The sequence below is a fragment of the Magnolia sinica genome, chromosome 11, assembly GCF_029962835.1.
Source record: "Magnolia sinica isolate HGM2019 chromosome 11, MsV1, whole genome shotgun sequence".
In the NCBI taxonomy this organism is placed as follows: domain Eukaryota; kingdom Viridiplantae; phylum Streptophyta; class Magnoliopsida; order Magnoliales; family Magnoliaceae; genus Magnolia; species Magnolia sinica.
This window is the reverse complement of record NC_080583.1, coordinates 27,737,274-27,754,709: the sequence shown is the minus strand read 5'-3', so window position 1 is coordinate 27,754,709 and position 17,436 is coordinate 27,737,274. Positions and strand designations below refer to the sequence as shown.

The 17,436-nt window shown below is 41.2% G+C and overlaps 1 protein-coding gene across 1 annotated transcript; it reads left to right on the top strand.

The window, feature by feature from the left end:
• The first annotated feature begins 13,405 nt into the window (after positions 1–13,405).
• Positions 13,406–15,516, top strand: LOC131218984 (probable N-acetyltransferase HLS1). Its single transcript, XM_058213915.1, has 3 exons — positions 13,406–13,860; positions 14,148–14,326; positions 14,438–15,516. Exons 1-3 carry the CDS (start codon positions 13,687–13,689, stop codon positions 15,291–15,293), a joined length of 1,209 nt encoding a protein of 402 aa, XP_058069898.1. The 5' UTR covers positions 13,406–13,686; the 3' UTR covers positions 15,294–15,516.
• Positions 15,517–17,436: the final 1,920 nt, after the last annotated feature.

Below are 17,436 nucleotides of genomic sequence, written 5' to 3'. Positions count from 1 at the left end.
TATTCTTGTTATATGGTTAAAGAAAGAAATGGAGAAAAAAGAGATAAAATTTTGTTTATATGCTTATATATACATATTGATTATAACTATGTGTAGGTGGAATAAAATGAAAAAGGATGAAAACTAAATGCAAGGAAAACATTAAATTCCTCTTATGTAAACTGAATTAATGCTCCAAACAGTGTTCCCACAAACAAATTTTCCGAAAGGACATTTATCCAAACATGCTATGAAATAAATTTTCAGACTAAAAATTTGTTTTCGCTTGGCCTGGGCCTGGCTCATTGACAGTCCTACATGTGACTAGCAGGCAACAAATGAATGTGCGTATTTGAATGCAAAGACCTTTTGGTAATGAATTTGTCTTTTTAAAAAAAATATTCAATTTGTCTGGAGGCTGAATTACTCTCATTAAACCAATGTTTTCTAATTCATGTTTACTTAATGTCATTATTACATTGTAGGGTGCCATGAAGAGATAGGAAGCCTCCAAAGATATTTTCAGGCCACAACAGCAAAAAAAAGGCTAGGATCTTCTAGAGTATGAGATTTCAGCAAAGATGATATGACTTCAGCAAGCAAGAAATGTGCCACTTGTGTAGAGAAATAGAATAATCATTCAATCACCTATATCTTATTTGTGGAATGCCTAGGGATATGGAACTTCTTCAAACGCTTTTTAATTTGTTGGGTTCTCCAAAAAAGTGGCCTTGGTCGTAGGTGGGAGGATGAAATTGTTGTTTAATCAAGTAGGGAGAATTTTGAGGATGCTTTCATTTGACATAATCTGGTAGATCTGGAAGGAAAGGAATAAGAAATTCTTTGAAAACAGAGTATCATTAGAAGTGAATGAGAGACATGATCAAGAATTTTTTATCAGTTGGTTGAATTTAGTGAAAATGGATTTTGTGTCACTTTGGTATCTGTATGGAAAGAGCTTGAACAGCGACAACATGGACAAAAAAATTTAGTTGATGTTATGAGAAGTGACTAGGGAGAAACAATATGGTGTTTCAGATCGGTGAGACTCCAACAAGGCGGTGAGTCTCATTTATATATAAACACTTCAATAAAAGTGGAACTCATTGTTACAATACTTAAAACATACAAGATTCAGTTTATTTAACTTTCTGTAATCCAGTCAGATTGAACGGGATCCCACAACATTATTAAAGATGATTTCAGAGCCCAAATGAGAGTGAAATGGTAAATTAGTCATTGTAGAGAGAGATTTATGATCAGTCATTTCTGAAAGTTTGCATTTTAAAATGGCTTGCTAGTTCTACCAGGAGATAGATACATGTACAACCAACTCTCGGATTGCCCGCTGATTTGCATGACCATTCCTTCAAAACTAAGAACTGCCTTTGAAAACTACCAAACCTCACCAAGATTATATGACCATGATGCAACCAGTAGTTTAGATAAACCAGATGCAACTGATAACTATTATAGTTTCATTCCTACAACCTACATCACACAATGTTCCTCATATCGAAGCTCCATTCCAAATAAAATCTTTGAAACAATCAGTGTAATGATAAAAAGAATAAACAAAATTTATAATAGAAGCAAAGGAAATAAGCACTACCAAATGATAGAGCAAAGGTTAGTGCATTATCAAACTGATTCAGTCTATGAGATTCTTCTCCTCCTCATATATACTAGCCTGAACAAAGAAAACAAGCCCACAAACATGAATGAATTTGTCTCATGACTTGAACTCATTTAACCTAGAGAGCATCCAAGAACCAAGGCCCAGAAGTACATATCAAATTCAATATTGTGCTAAAAGTGAAATCGATCAATTTCTGGACAAAACTAATAGGAACAAAAAAAAAATGAGAGATTTAATATTGTTGCTGCATTTTCTTAATGATCTATATGCAGCTAGCACATCCGTAGCTGGCTCAGATCAATAGCCTAGCTCACCAAACCATGGACTGCTTTTGCATCTTTTTACTGACCAACTATTTTCTTAACTGATGGTTTGCAAACAGACGATTAAGAAAAAGCTGAAATAAAAATCAAAATTTGATAAAAAAAAAGATAAAGATTGGACCTATTTACAATAGTCACTTGCCCATCAGTTGGGTCAGCTTAGCATCAAATTCCATCTTCAGTTCCACCTCTTCTTCCAAATACCTCCACTTCAGCTCAGTCTTCTCATCTTCATGCAATCATATCAGCTTCTCTCTCTCTCTCTCTCTCTCTCTCTCTCTCTCTCTCTCTGCTTCAAACTCTTTTATCTGATTTGACTGGCTATCAATGAATTGAGCAATCTCCTCAAGCCTACTTTAAGGACTGTTTGGATTTGTGGATTTTTTATTTTTTATTTTTGAAGAAAATGGAGTTTTTTGAGAAACTCCATATCTTGAAAACAATAAGAAATAAAAATTGTTTCCCATGATTATCTTTCAGCAAGATTTTCTTGAAAAAATTTCATCGTTTACAAATCTATATTCATGGAAAATTTGTTGCCAGTCTAGGTAAGGAAACTTAAAGGGGGCATTTTTCAGGAAAGAAGCTGATAGAATGGATTGGCATGTTTCATCATTTACAAATCTATATTCATGGAAAATTTCATCGTTTACAAATCTATGACAATAGTTTTCCAATTTCAAATACCAGCTTAACGATTGAGCAACTTGGATTGCATAAATGATTGAGTGAACACATAGCATGTAAAATAGGAACTATAGGCATTAGTGAGCAGAAATGAGCAAGAATGAATCAGGCATTTCATCGAACACATGGACTACAATGCATTTCATAAAACATATCATTTGAAAATCATTTCAAATAAACAGCACAACAAGTTCTTAAGCGTAGATCGCAACCCGTGATCATTATCTGGGCCCTCAGGGGCCGATAAAACGGTAACATAGGGTTCAAACTTGTCGGCGGTTTCGAAGTAGGAATTCGACGCAGGGCGTAAGGATCTCTACAATAGACGTATTCTATTAGCAATTGTGAAAAAAGGGTTTCAATAGTCTAGGTTTTTGGGTCGAGGGTTGGATCTCACTTGTTTGTGGTCCCGCTCGTGGCACGAAGTCTTCTCTCATTGTTCAGGTCTGTTCATGGCTCTGGAGGTGGATGGCCCACTCATTTTTCAGTTTGTCTCGTTCAATTTCCAGTTTGGCCCGCTCAATTTCTAGTTTGTCCCGCTCAATTTTTAGTTTGTCCCGCTCATTTCCATGTTTGCCTGCTCAGTTTCCAGTTTGTCTCGCTCAATTTTCAGTTTATCCCACTCAATTTTCAGTTTGGCCCGCTCAATTTTTAGTTTGTCCTGCTCAATTTTCAGTTTGTCCCGCTCACATTGCAGGTTGGCCCGCTCAAATTTCAGTTTGGCCTGCTCAATTTTCAGTTTGTCCGGCTCATTTCCATGTCTGCTCGCTCGATTTCCAGTTTGGCCCGCTGAAATTCTAGTTTGTCCCGCTCATTTCCATGTTTGCCCGCTCAATTTTCAGTTTGTCCCGCTCATTTTCCAGTTTGGCCCCCTCATTTTCCAGTTTGTCCCGCTCAATTTTCAGTTTGGCCTGCTCAATTTCTAGTTTATCCCGCTCAATTTCCAGTTTGTTCCGCTCAAATTTCAGTTTGGCCCGCTCAATTTCCAGTTTGGCCCGCTCAATTTCTAGTTTGTCCCGCTTAATTTTCGGTTTATCCTGCTTATTTCCATGTTTGCCCGCTCAATTTCCAGTTTGGCCCGCTGAAATTCTAATTTGTCCTGCTCATTTCCATGTTTGGCCGCTCAATTTCCAGTTTGTTACTTCATGGTTATTTTCATGCATTTCACGGGCAATCCCGGCGATTCCGTTTCATTTCATGGTCATTTCCATGCATTTCATGGTCAATCCCGGCGATTCCGTTTCATTTCACGGTCATTTCCATACATTTCATGGTCAATCCCGGTGATTCCGTTTCATTTCACGGTCATTTCCATGCATTTCATGGTCATTTCCCTTCACTTCACGATCATTTCCATGCATTTCATGATCAATCCCGACGATTCCATTTCATTTCACGGTCAATCCTGGCGATTCCGTTTTGATTCACGGTCATTTCCATGCATTTCACGGTCAATTTCCTTCACTTCACAGTCATTTCCATGCATTTCACGGTCAATCCTGGCGATTCCGTTTTGATTCATGGTCATTTCCATGCATTTCACAGTCAATGTCCTTCACTTCACGGTCATTTCCATGCATTTCACGGGCAATCCCGGCGATTCCGTTTCATTTCACAGTCATTTCCATGCATTTCACGGTCAATCCCGCGATTTCGTTTCATTTCACAATCATTTTCATGCATTTCACGATCAATCCCGGCGATTCCGTTTCATTTTACGGTCATTTTCATGCATTTCACGGTCATTTCCTTTCACTTCATGGTCATTTCCATGCATTTCACGGTCAATCCTAGCGATTCCATTTCATTTCACGGTCATTTCCATACATTTCATGGTCATTTACATGCATTTCAAGGTCATCTTCCTTTATTTCACGGTCATTTTTATGCATTTCCTGGCAATTCCCAAGACTTCAACCCAAGCTTAACCCAAGTTTTATTGAGTTGTTGTTTGTATGGCCCAACCCCAAACCAAACTCGATACATCTTGACCAAGCCCAACCCAATGTCGGGTCGGTCACAGGTTGGTCGGGTTGAGCCCGCCCAACTTTCAGCCCTAAAATTATATATGGTACGTCAGTAACTAATTTTGGCTTAGAAAATATTCTTATTACATGAATAAAGAAAGAAATGAAAAAAAAGAGATTTTTTTATATGCTTATATTTACATATTTATATAAATATGTGTTAGAAAAAAAATGTAGGTAGAATAAAATTCTCCATGAAAAAAAAAAAAAAAAAAAAAAAACAAGAAAGAAAGAAAGTGTGTGGGGATATGGCTATAGCTACGGTTATAATCCGTAGCCATAGATCGGGGGTGGAATCGCAAGGTTCACGATTAATCCCCATGTTAGGATACGGCTATAGCTACGGTTATAATCCGTAGCCATAGATCTGGGGGTGGAATCGCGAGGTTCACGATTAATCGCCGATAGGGACAGCAACTTACGGTGGAATCCTGGAATTGAGGATTGATCGCCGATTTACTGCTATAGCTACGGATTATAACCGTAGCTATATCCGTATCCCTATCCACACGCCATTACCATTCTACTTGAACGTCTACCGTTGAAACCCTTTTAGGGGCCACACAAGTTCCCACTCATTACGAAAATCGTTTGTCCTCTTCATCCAGGTCTTTGTGGCCTTATGAATAGATTGGATGGAAAATAATTGTTATGGTGGGCCCTACAAAAGTTTTAACGATGAAAATCAATTTTCCGCTGCTCTATGTGGTGTGGCCCAGTTGATCATTGGATATGATTTTCTTTTTTTGGATAATGCTCCGAAATGATCTCGAAATATGGATGAACGTTGTGGATATAATAAATACATAGCCGTGGGGCCATGTAACTTTGATCTCTTTTAAGCCGTTCGTACAACTGTCAGTTGGAGGAGCGTCAGCGCTCGTCTTCGCAGTGAAAAGGAGGGGTAGTTTCGTCCTCAAAGTCGCTGTCCGCACGTGCTAGTCTAAGTTGGTCACTTAAGTTTGTATTCTTTCATAAAAACCGCTGGGTAAAAGGTTTTGTCTACAGTGGTCATTTTCTCTTTTCAGAAATGAGTCCAAGCAAGAAGTACACGGAAGGCTAAAGTGGACCACACCATAAGAAGTGGGGATTAAATTCCTACCATTTAAAATTAAGGCCTATTGTAATGTTTATTTGCCATCCAACCTCTTCTTAAGGTCACGTAGACATGGATGAAGTGAAACAACCGCATGATCCAAAATTTCTGTGACCTTGAGAAGTTTTCAATGGCAGTTTTTCAGTCCCCACTATTTCCAGTGGTGTGCTCCACTTGATCTTAGATCTTTCTCTTTTTTGGGATCATGCCCTAACTTGAAATGTCAAAATGGTTAGACGGCGCTGATTAAAAATATACATCACGGAGGAGCCCACAGATCCTCTGACAGGACCGTCCGTCTCTAACTAGGTGGGTAGTACTGAATCTACTGATTCCGCATCGCACTCAATCCGCTTTCTTAACAATTACGAAGGAGCTAAGACCCTAGCTTTGGTAGACACTCAGACTACTGAGTCAATCGTCTGGATAGGTGGGAAAGTGAAAACACAGGAGCGAGCAGTCGCCGCCCTGGTAGTTCATGTGTCAGCAGCTGGCCGACGATCCGGGAGCCACTTCTTCAGCATTTGACGGACCAGATTTGGCCACGTACCCACATGATATCTGCATTTATATGCTACCGAACCTAGCATGTGAAAAAGGACAGTTATGAGATACGCTAGTGGAGTTAGCCACTTGATACGCTGGCACTCAGAAATTGTACAAGCGGCGTATTAACTCAAATTCACGTGGTTGAAGAGTCATTGCCTTCGATTCGTGGACACTTATTCAAATATGGCCATTCGATAATTTTCATTCTTAACCGTCCAGCAAATGTTTACCAAAACAGCATAAGCTTGACCTTTGGGTCACGATACATCTAAACCGAAACCTATAGCTTGGACGGTATAAACTGACTTACTTTCATGCCACGTATGCAATATTTCTTAGTTCATGCGTATTAGGGCTGGAAGTCCGACGGGTTGGGTCAGGTTGGTGCTCAACCCTAGCCTAACCCATGGTTCCTATACCTCAACCTAACCCAACCCAACCTAATCTCAAGTTAAGAATTCTTAACCCAAGCCTATCCCAAGCGGTCTACATCGGGTTGGTCCGGTTGTCCAGGCAGATACATGCCAATATTTTTGTTATTACATTAGTCTATTATATTCCTATATAGGTTTATTTCTTGTATCTTTGATTTTATTAATTATATATATAATTATTTATCATAAAGAATTTTATTTTATTTTTATAAATAAACAAGTTAAAATATATAACAACCACTTCTTTAAAAGTCATATTGTGTCACACACATTCTATTTGGGAGAGAAATTCGGTCTATCTTGTTAGATTGGGTCATTAGAAATAATGTGGACTAATGAGACTCGGTAGCAAGGGAATTTCCATTGCCTTCAACACAGGCGATCCACACTTAAGTATATATTGATCAAGTTCAAGTTGGGTCCGGCAACCCAAGACCTCGACCAAGCCCAACTCGGGTCTGGCAACCTAAGATGTCAACCAATCCCAACTCAAGTTTTATCAGGCTGCTATTTATATAACTTAAGCCTGAGACCAAACTTAATAAATCCTGACCGAGCCCAACCCAATGTTGGGAACAGCCATGGTTCGGTCGGGTGGAACCCGCCCGACTTTGAGCCTTACTATCATACCCCATGCTCTGCAAGAGTATCAAAAAAAAAAAAAAAAAAAAAAGAATCCTGGTTCGATGGATGTCATCCTACGTGGCACGGCATGGAACGAATTCGCTACTCCCTGCCACTGGCCCGGTGGCTGTGGTCGGTGCTCCGTGGGCCACTCTGATACGTGTTTCATCCATGCCGTTCATCCATTTTTACACGACATTTTATGGCTTGATCCCAAAAATGAGAGGGATATAAATCTCCGGAGGAAAAAAAATAGTGATTGGATATTCACCATTAAAATCCCCCTAAGGCCCACTCTACTGTTTATTTGACATCCAATTTGTTGATTAGGTCATATAGACCTAGATGAAGGGAAAAAACAAAGTTCAGCTGATCCAAAACTTTTATGCCCCAAAAAGTTTTTAATAGTATACGTTCATTCGACACTCTTTCCAGTAATGTGGTCCACCTGAGATTAGTATATGCATCGATTTTGGTCTCATATATTAAAATGATATAAAAAAATAGATGGACGGCATGTATGAAATATACATCATAGTAGAGCCCGGCTGGGGGAGAGTAGCCATTCCGTTTCCGGCATGGGAAGGGACGCGGTTGATGGGACTGGAATCGCTCGCGGATTGGGTACTACGCCCACGCGACCCAGCTAGCGAAGACGGTCCTGTTAAGGGCTCCGTGGAGCCTAACATGATGTATATTTTCTATCCAGGCCGTCCATTAATTTTCACATATCATTTTAGTATATGAAATAAAAAAAAGAGGGAGATCCAAGGTTCAAGTGCACCACACAATAGGAAGCAGTGTGGATTGAAATCCGACCGTTGAAAACTTCTTGGAAGCACAAAAGTTTTGGGTTAAGCTAATATTTAAGTTTTCACTTCATCCAGTTGTATGTGACCTTAATAAAAGGATGGATGGCAAATAAACATCAAGATGTGCCCTAGGAAGTTTTCAACGATGGGAGTTCAAATCCTCACTGATTCCTGTGGTGTGGTCCACTTGAGTCCGTCCATCTAATTATTTTTAGGCTCATGTCCTAAAATAATTCATCAAAATAAATGGACAGCATGGATAAAACATATAGATTAGGATGGCTCCTCACAGCCCGATAGGATATCCCGTTTCGTCTTGTTGGGGGTTATTATCCAATCCGCGCCCGCTAGAATTGGCAGCAACACCTGTTTTCCCTGCTGCTTCGTAAAACATACGAAGCGGTTTAGGTGTTATCCGGGTGTTACCCTTGTCCCGTGGACCTACCTTGTGGTTTTCGCTTTTATGTTTTTTATTTTTATTTTTATCCCTACTGTCCATCCGTTTTTTCGGATCATCTAAAGACGTTATACCAAAATTTAAGCAGATTTAAATCTCCAGTGGACCACACCACTGGAAAAGGTGATGAATGGCCATTAAAATCTTTTTTAGGATACAAAAATTTTGGATTAGTTTAATCTTCATATTTTAGCTCAATCCAGGTCTTTTTTTTTTTACCTTATCAACAGGTTTGATTGTAAAGAAACGTCACATATCTGCTTACAGTAGCCCCTTGTAAGTTTTCAATGGTGGGTGTTCAATCACCACTGCTTCCTGTGGTGTGGTCCACTTAAGACTTATGTCTGCTTAATTTTTGAGACTATATTCTAAAATGCTATCGAAAAATGAATGAATGGCGTGGATATACATGAAATCATCAAGGTGGGCCCCACAATAAGGGTGCCCATTAACACCTAATCCGCTCCCCTATTTGGTGCCCATTATATCGTACGTGTATATCCATTCCGATACATCAGGTTTGAATCCTTATGCTAACCGTAAATACAAAATATTAAGTTGATAAAAACCTCATTTGGGCCACACATATGAGAATAATGTAAAATTGCTACTATAAACTAAAAGTTCAAGTGGCGTAGCCTGCCAGATTTTTGTATCAACCCGAATTTCTTCTTATTAACGGATATGATGAAAGATACACACCATGCTGACCCCACAAACCTATGGTTGGCATCCTATTTCAAAATTTCCTTTCACTATGGCCCACCTGATCTGTATATATGATTGTTTTTAATCATCAGCACTTAAAGTCGAGTACAAAACCTAATGGACGGAGTGGATTTTACATTTACAAATTGGCACCACAAAGCAACGGTGTATTACGCGCTGTTCCGGTGAATAAGCAATGATACGTGTATGCATGGGATGTGTGTGCGCGCGCGCGATGATGCATGTATGTATGATATGTATAGGGAAGGGATGATGGATGTAATGATGGAAAAGGAGGAATGATGGAAACGGCTATTTCCGTAGAAATAAATGATTAAAATCAGCACAGTCAGCACAATGCTGCGCAGCCTCAGCCGCCATTTTCATCGTTCATTATCTTTTTCTCATCATCATTTTATATAGATTTTTATTAATTATTAATTACTAATTATTATTTCATTCCTCGAGAGGAATTTCATATGATACTCAGCCTCCATATGACGCTTGATGCACAGCCACTAGGAAATCGTATGCGTGGCATATGTTAACCTCAAATAAAACCGACTAGATTGCACCCCAATGTTGCCAAATCACAACCCTAAGTTCAGATTGGTTGATTGATCCTAACCTCTGATTTGGTAGACATTTGTTTATAGAAATGAGACTGTTGCATATTTTTCATTTTAACCGTCCCATAAATGCCCACCAATCTTGTATTCAGAAAATCAAATGATCTTCGATTATTGGTTCAAGAGACATCTATAATGGTACCATAATTTGGACCGTTTATTTTGACTACTTTTATCCCACGTATGTTATTTCAAGTGACTACGTATCATCCATCAAATTCTCCCAGAGTATCAAAGGTTTTCTCTTTCAAGATAACAAACGGGCGAGGATACTAGAGAGAGAAAACGAATGGGCAACGACTATATAGCGTGCGTTTGTTACTGTTTCGCAATAGTCGAAGAGCGGATTAGGTGCGGCCCTCGCCTCATCCAAGACGGTGTAGCCCATACCGTGGGGCCCACCTTGATGTATTTATTATATATCCACTCCGTCCATCCGTTTTAACAAATCATTTTAGGGAATGTTTCCAAAAATTAAAAGGATATAAATCTCAGATGGACTATACTATAGGAAACAGTGGTGATTGAATTCCATACCATTAAAAACTTCCTAAGTCCCATGTTAATGTTTATTTGTTATCCAACCTGTTGAAAAGGTCACATAAAACCGGATGAAGGGAAAAAGTAAATATCATCATGATATGAAAAATGTGGCCCATTAATGATCGATCACCACTGTTTCCCATGTTTTGATCTACATTAAAATTGGATCTGCTTCATTTTTGGGATCATGCTCTAAAATAATCTTGCAAAACGGATGGACCGAGTGGATATAGTATACATAGATTAAGGTGGGGCCTACACTATGGGCTGCACTGTTTTTGATGAGGTTGGGGCCGCACGTAATCCGCTCCCCGATCGTTGTATTCTAGTGAGTTGGATGTCGACCGTAATCTTCTACCGCACCGGACGCGGATTGACCGTGGAAACTTCATGCGACCGGATGCTAGGTGGGGCCACCATGACGTCTGTGAGAAATCCACCCCGTCCATGAGTTTTGGCAGATCATGTGACCAAATGGGCCCAAAAGGCAGATACTAAAATCAAATGGGCCGACCGAGAGGAAAATGTGGGTTGGAAAATGTCTACCGATGAAACCTCCCTGGGTCCACCATGACGTTTATATGCCATCTATACCGTTCATAGGATCACTCTTACTGGGATGAACTGAAAACAAAAATATATTAGCCTGATCCAGGACTTCTGTTGCCCCACCAACGTTTCAACGGTAGGTGTTCAATCATCACTGTTTCCTGTCAAACGGCCCACTTGAGTTTTGGATCTGGATCATTTTCTAGCCCATGGCCTAACAAGATCTGTAGAAAAGGATGGGAAGGGTGGATTTCTCACAAACATCACGGTGGGCCCACCTAGTTTGCCCACGAAGTTTCTGCTAAAGCCTTTAGCAGGCGATCCACGTCGTACTACACCGCTCTGTGAGGCATACTGTATTTCATATGTAAATCTACTCCGTCCATCGGATGAGAACCATAATTTTAACCGTACACACGAAATATCAGCCCAAAAAATAAAAATAAAAAAATAAAAATCTTAGGGGCTCGCACCAGTGGGAACAATGTAAACCTCTAGGGTTCGCGAAATTTGACCCACCTGATATTTTTGGACGAGGCTGATTTACGTAGTTTCACTTCATCTGGGTGAGTTAAACCTGATTAGCAGGTTTGATGGAAAACATACATCATGGACTCATGGTTGACATTCCATCCCCATTGTTCCTACGGTGTGACCCACCTGATTTGTGGATCTCCCTGATTTTGGCCCCAGATTATGATCAAATCGATGATAGAACATGATGGACGGATGGATTTTACGTGGGACCCACAAGCGTTCGTGGGCTTTTCAGCCGATTGTTTGCTTAATAAGTTTATGTGGAGGAGCCCATCAGAACCGTCCACCAGCCTGATCTTTTAGCCCAACAATCTAGAATACTGGAACCCACCAGATGATCTCATTGGATCCAGCGAGTACACTAGGTCGACTAATCCACCAAATACATGCGGCATACATCAACGTGAATACAGACCGTTCAGATTCCTGTGTCCATTGTAGATGTACCAGAGCACAAATTAATCGTCCAAATTGATCAATGGTTACACTACGTTGGATGTCTGAGTGATGTATTCATGACATCTGACCCGTCCATTATACGTGTCGTCTTACCTTCCACTTACGGCCAAAAAATTAGCTCAAACGGAAACTCAAGTGGGCCACATCACAGGTGACAAAATTGATAGGGAACACCCACACTTGATTTGCATGGGTCCAGCTGTTGTGTACATGAATTCAGGACGTGTAAATAAGGCCGGTCATCTATCTAAATGAAGGGCCAGGACAAAAATAAGGCTGTTCTGCAGCTCAGGTGGGACCAGTGAGAATCAAGAGTGGGTGTGCCTTCCCACTTGTTCCCTTTGTCATGGCCCACCAAATTTTTGGATGGAGCTTAAAAGTGATGGGATGCATCACATCTTGTTCCCTTTGTTTTGGCTCACTAGATTTTTCTGTAAAGCTATTTCTCAGGTCCTGCCTAGCGACCCATTCGATTGGGAGGAGGATAGGTTAAGGGTCGGTACTCTGTGGGTCCCACCATAATGTATTTATTTCATCCATGCTGTCCATCTATTTTTCTCCATCACTTTAGGTATGAGATAAAAAATCCAAATCTCAAGTGGACCACGTTACAGGAAATAGTATTGAATGAACATCCACCATTAAAAACTTTTTGGGGGCTGTCAAAGTTTTGGATTAAGCTGATATTTGTTGTTTTTTACCTTCATATAGGTCCGTATGACCTAATCAACAGATTGATGTCAAACAAATAGTACGGAGAGCCTTAGGAGGATTTTAATTGTGGATATCCAATCAATATTGTTTTCCTGTGGTGTGGTCCACTTGAGATTTATATCCTTCTGATTTTCTGGATCTAGCCTTAAAATGATCTGTAAAAATGGATGAACGGCACGGATGAAACACATACATCATAGTGGGGTCCACTGAGCACCGACCACAAGCCACCGGGCTAGTGGCAGGGGAAGTAGCCAATCCGTGTCCCGCACACTGAAGTAGGATGGACGGCCTGCCACTAAAATAGTCTGGCAAAACGGATGGACGGCGGATATATAATGCATACATCAAGATGGGCCCCACAGTATGGGCCGCACCTAATCCCCTCCCCCATATGAGTTGGAAGTCGCGTCAGGTCCGGTTGCTGTTTGGGTCGTCTTGAGGTCAGGTCAAGGTCCGGTTGACCCTCAACCCACCCGAACCGGTAACACTGGAGCCCACCCCAATCATCAAAACCGATTGAACGGTTTGACATGTGATGACTCACTACTGTTTAAGAAACAAAGCGACTCCCGCACACCCGAGCCGAATCCTAAGCGGGTATTAAAAGCCATTTAAAGCCCAATGATAATCAACCCAAGGAAAGAAGCCGAAGAGAGAAGGTGAGAGAGAGAGAGAGAGAGAGATTTGAGAGCTTTTCAAAATCCTAAAAGCCTTTGTTTCTTATATAAGAAGGGAAAAGCCAAACGGTTTCTTCACTTAGCTTCTGCTCTTTCATTCTTTCCTTTTCAAAACACATACACAAACACAAAAAAGCTCTCTCTTCTCCTCTCTTTATTTCTCTCGAATCATATAAAAGGAAGGAAAGAGAAGCTGAAGCTCTTCTATAATTTCTACTTGCTGTTTTCTGTTTTGGAGAGATGAGTAAGGAGACTGTTGTTGTGAGAGAGTTCGATGCGGAGAGAGATTGCTCGCGTGTTGAGATAGTGGAGAGGATGTGTGAAGTGGGGCCCAGTGGGAAGATGTCCCTCTATACTGATTTGATGGGTGATCCCATTTGCAGAGTCCGCCACTCCCCAGCTTATCTCATGTTGGTATGGTGTATATCTTATAACATATATGTCTCTTTTCTTCTTTTCTTTTGGGCCCCACCATCTGATGATCAGGACCGTTAATCTATACATGGTCTCACCACGTGATATGCCGGACTGGATGAGTGTTTCTACTTCATCTTTGAAGTGGATGGTGAGGATCTATGGTTAGTTACGAGTGGGGCCTTTTTAAATGTACGGTCTGGATCTTCATGTGGAGCATTTGTCCTTGGAATTCTCTGACGTGGGTCTCTCTCTCTCTCTCTCTCTCTCTCTCTCTCTCTTCTCAGGTAGCAGAGTCGAGGGCGGAGAAAGAGATCGTGGGCCTAATCAGGGGCTGCATCAAGACCGTTACTTGCGGCAATAAGCTCTCTAGGAACGGAAAGAACGGCTCCGAAAATAACGTACATCTTCCGATATACACCAAAGTAGCGTATATACTCGGCCTACGCGTCTCTCCATCGCACCGGTATATACACTCATTCCGAAAACGGAGAAATACCCATTTCAGCTCTTTCAAATTCTGTAAAAACCCATCTCTCATTTTTCTCAAATCTCTCGATTTCTGTTATTTGCGTAGACGAATGGGAATTGGGTTGAAGCTCGTTTCTCGAATGGAGGACTGGTTTCGAGAAAAAGGAGCAGAGTATTCCTACATGGCAACAGAGAAAGACAACGAGGCTTCGTTAAAGCTGTTCATAGACCGCTGCGGCTACTCCAAATTCCGCTCCCCATCCGTACTCGTCCAACCCGTTTTCGCCCACCGAGTCAGGCTTCCGAGCCGAGTCACAATTTTCCGACTCTCTCCACACGATGCAGAGATCCTTTACCGTCGCCGCTTCTCAACCATCGAGTTCTTCCCCAGGGACATTGACTCAGTCCTCAACAACAAGCTCAACCTCGGCACCTTTCTCGCCGTGTCGGGTTACACTGAGTCGTGGCCGGGTCTGGACCGGTTCCTGTCCGACCCGCCCGAGTCGTGGGCGGTTCTGAGCATCTGGAACAGTAAAGAGGTATTCAGGCTCGAGGTGAGAGGCGCGTCGTTGGTGAGGAGAGGGTTTGCAAAGACGAGTCGACTCATTGACAAGGCGCTGCCATGGCTGCGGATACCGTCCGTGCCGGAAGTGTTTCGGCCGTTCGGGTTGCATTTGTTGTATGGGTTGGGTGGGGAAGGACCCGACTCGGTGAGATTGACTCGGGCCCTGTGTGGGTTTGCTCACAACCTGGCGAAGGAGAAAGGGTGTGGTGTGGTGGCGACTGAGGTGGCGAGCTGGGAGCCGCTCAGGTTAGGGATACCCCACTGGAAGAGGCTATCATGCGCTGAGGATCTCTGGTGCATGAAACGGCTCGGGGAGGATTATAGTGATGGGGCCGTTGGTGATTGGACCAAGTCGCCTCCTGGACCGTCCATTTTTGTCGACCCCAGAGAGTTTTAAAAAGAAATAGGATTTTTTTTTTTGGGGGGGGGGGGGTGGTTCTGGCAAGTCAGAAATGTAGCAGGGGGGTGTTTGAAAATACGGGTTTTATTTCTCTCCTGTTTTTTTTTTTTTTGGTAACCGTTTCATATGTACATATATATGGTAAAGACACGATCTGGAACGTCCCATGTAAATATGGATGTGACGCTTTGAAATTTGGATATGAAGAGAACTTTGATACTCTGGCAGACTGACATGGATGATACACGGGCACTTAAAAATTGCACACATAACATACTAGTAATAAAATTAAACAGTCCAAATTATGATACCCAGTGGAGATATCTCATGAACCAAAAATTAAACTTATTTCATTATCTGACTATGTGATTAGGAGGCATTTATTAGACGGTTAAAATGAAAAATATCCATAAGTGATGTATGCATAAATCAGAGGTTGAAATTGTTCAACCAATCTAATCTTGAGATTGTGACTTGGACGCAACGGACTTACACAATCTAGTTCATTTTATTTTATTTCAGATATATAGTTCATGTAAGCCACGTGTACAATTCCAGGGTGTGTACGTGTATCCAGCAGCATGCACCACGAATATCACATAATTGGCACATAAATATTTGGATTTTAAACTTACGATTTGATGATAGTTCACAGCAAAATTTGAAATGGTGGTGTATTCATTCGCTCTGTGAGCCCGCGTCATAGCCCCACTGAATCTGATACGATGAATGGTCCTATCTTCTTTGGTGTACTGGTGATATTTAATAATGGTTTTCTGTTGCTTCTGCTGCATTAACTATCCACCCACTGGGCCCGAATATAACTGTCACGTAACTGTTAGAATTTTGGGCTTAGATTGTGGTTAGTTTACAGTAAACGTTGAAATGTTGATAGACTCATTCGACATGTGGGCCCAGTTTAGATGCAGCATGGTACACTGATAGCCCTACTGATATGACGGATGGTCCAATCTTCTTCGGTGTACTGTTGATATTTTCTTATGATTTCGGTGTACTGGTGATATTTTCTTGTGATTTCGTGTTGCATATGATGTGTTTCACTGTCCAGCCATTGGGGCCCACATAACAGTCACATTACTCTTTGAATTTTGGGCTTAGATTGTGGTGGTAGTTCACAGTATATTTTGAAACGGTGGTGGACTCATTCGCCATGTGGGCCCACTGATATGATGGATGGTCCAATCTTCTTCGGTTGTGTACTGGTGATGAAGAGCGGATTAGCTGTTACCCGGATAACACGTCAATGGAGTGCTACCAAAACCGTGTGGGGCCCTCCTTAATGTATTTGTTGTATATCCAAGCCGTCCATCTTACTTTTTCATCTCATTTTAGAATGTGGTCCCAAACTTTAAGAAGATCAAAATCTCTTGTGGACTATATCACTAAAAATAGTGATGAATATTACCATCAAAAACTTTGTGAGAGCCACAAAGTTTTGGATTAATAGGTTATCAATAGGTTGGATGGGAAATAAACATTAGGAAAACCTTATGACTGGCCCTTCGAATTTTTTAATAGTGAGACAAGATTTGGAACTGCTTAAAATTTGAAAACCCGTCCTAAAAATGGTACGTAGAAACGAATGGGACGGCATAGATATACAACACAGCACACAGGTGGGCCCCATGGTAAGGGTAATACCCATTAATGTTTGACCCAGGTAGCACCTTATCCGCCCCGTAAACTCGTTAATAGTTAGCCTCTTAGAATCATTTCTTTCATGGTTCTAAATTCATCCAAGACGGAGGTGATCATAGCAGTCCATTTTGCTACTTATGTAATATCCTTTTTATTTTATCTTTTATTTTTATAAACAGTAGGTCTTCCAAACTCCACTATGGACTCTCTCATGGTTCTAAATTCATCCAAGACGGAATGATGTGTTGATGCACGTCACTGTGTAGTAGATTCCCACTGTGGACTCTCTCGTCTCCTTCTCTGCGTCGAGAGAAGGGTTCTCGGACCCATCAATCCCCTCCAAACCATCAGGAACATGGGACTATAGTCTGATCCAAACCGTTCAGTAGGTCGGTCCCGTCATTTTGACCCATCATACAAAAAAGGCATACACACCCGCGCACTCGATGTGCAATGCACATTTCTATAAATCGATAGAACT

Excerpts from the sequence above, each read along its gene's own strand:
- LOC131218984 (XM_058213915.1), top strand. The coding sequence starts at position 13,687 with ATGAGTAAGGAGACTGTTGTTGTGAGAGAGTTCGATGCGGAGAGAGAT. Across the intron at positions 13,861-14,147 it reads CCCCAGCTTATCTCATGTTG|GTAGCAGAGTCGAGGGCGGA; the intron begins GTATGGTGTATA and ends CTCTCTTCTCAG. Across the intron at positions 14,327-14,437 it reads CGCGTCTCTCCATCGCACCG|ACGAATGGGAATTGGGTTGA; the intron begins GTATATACACTC and ends TTATTTGCGTAG.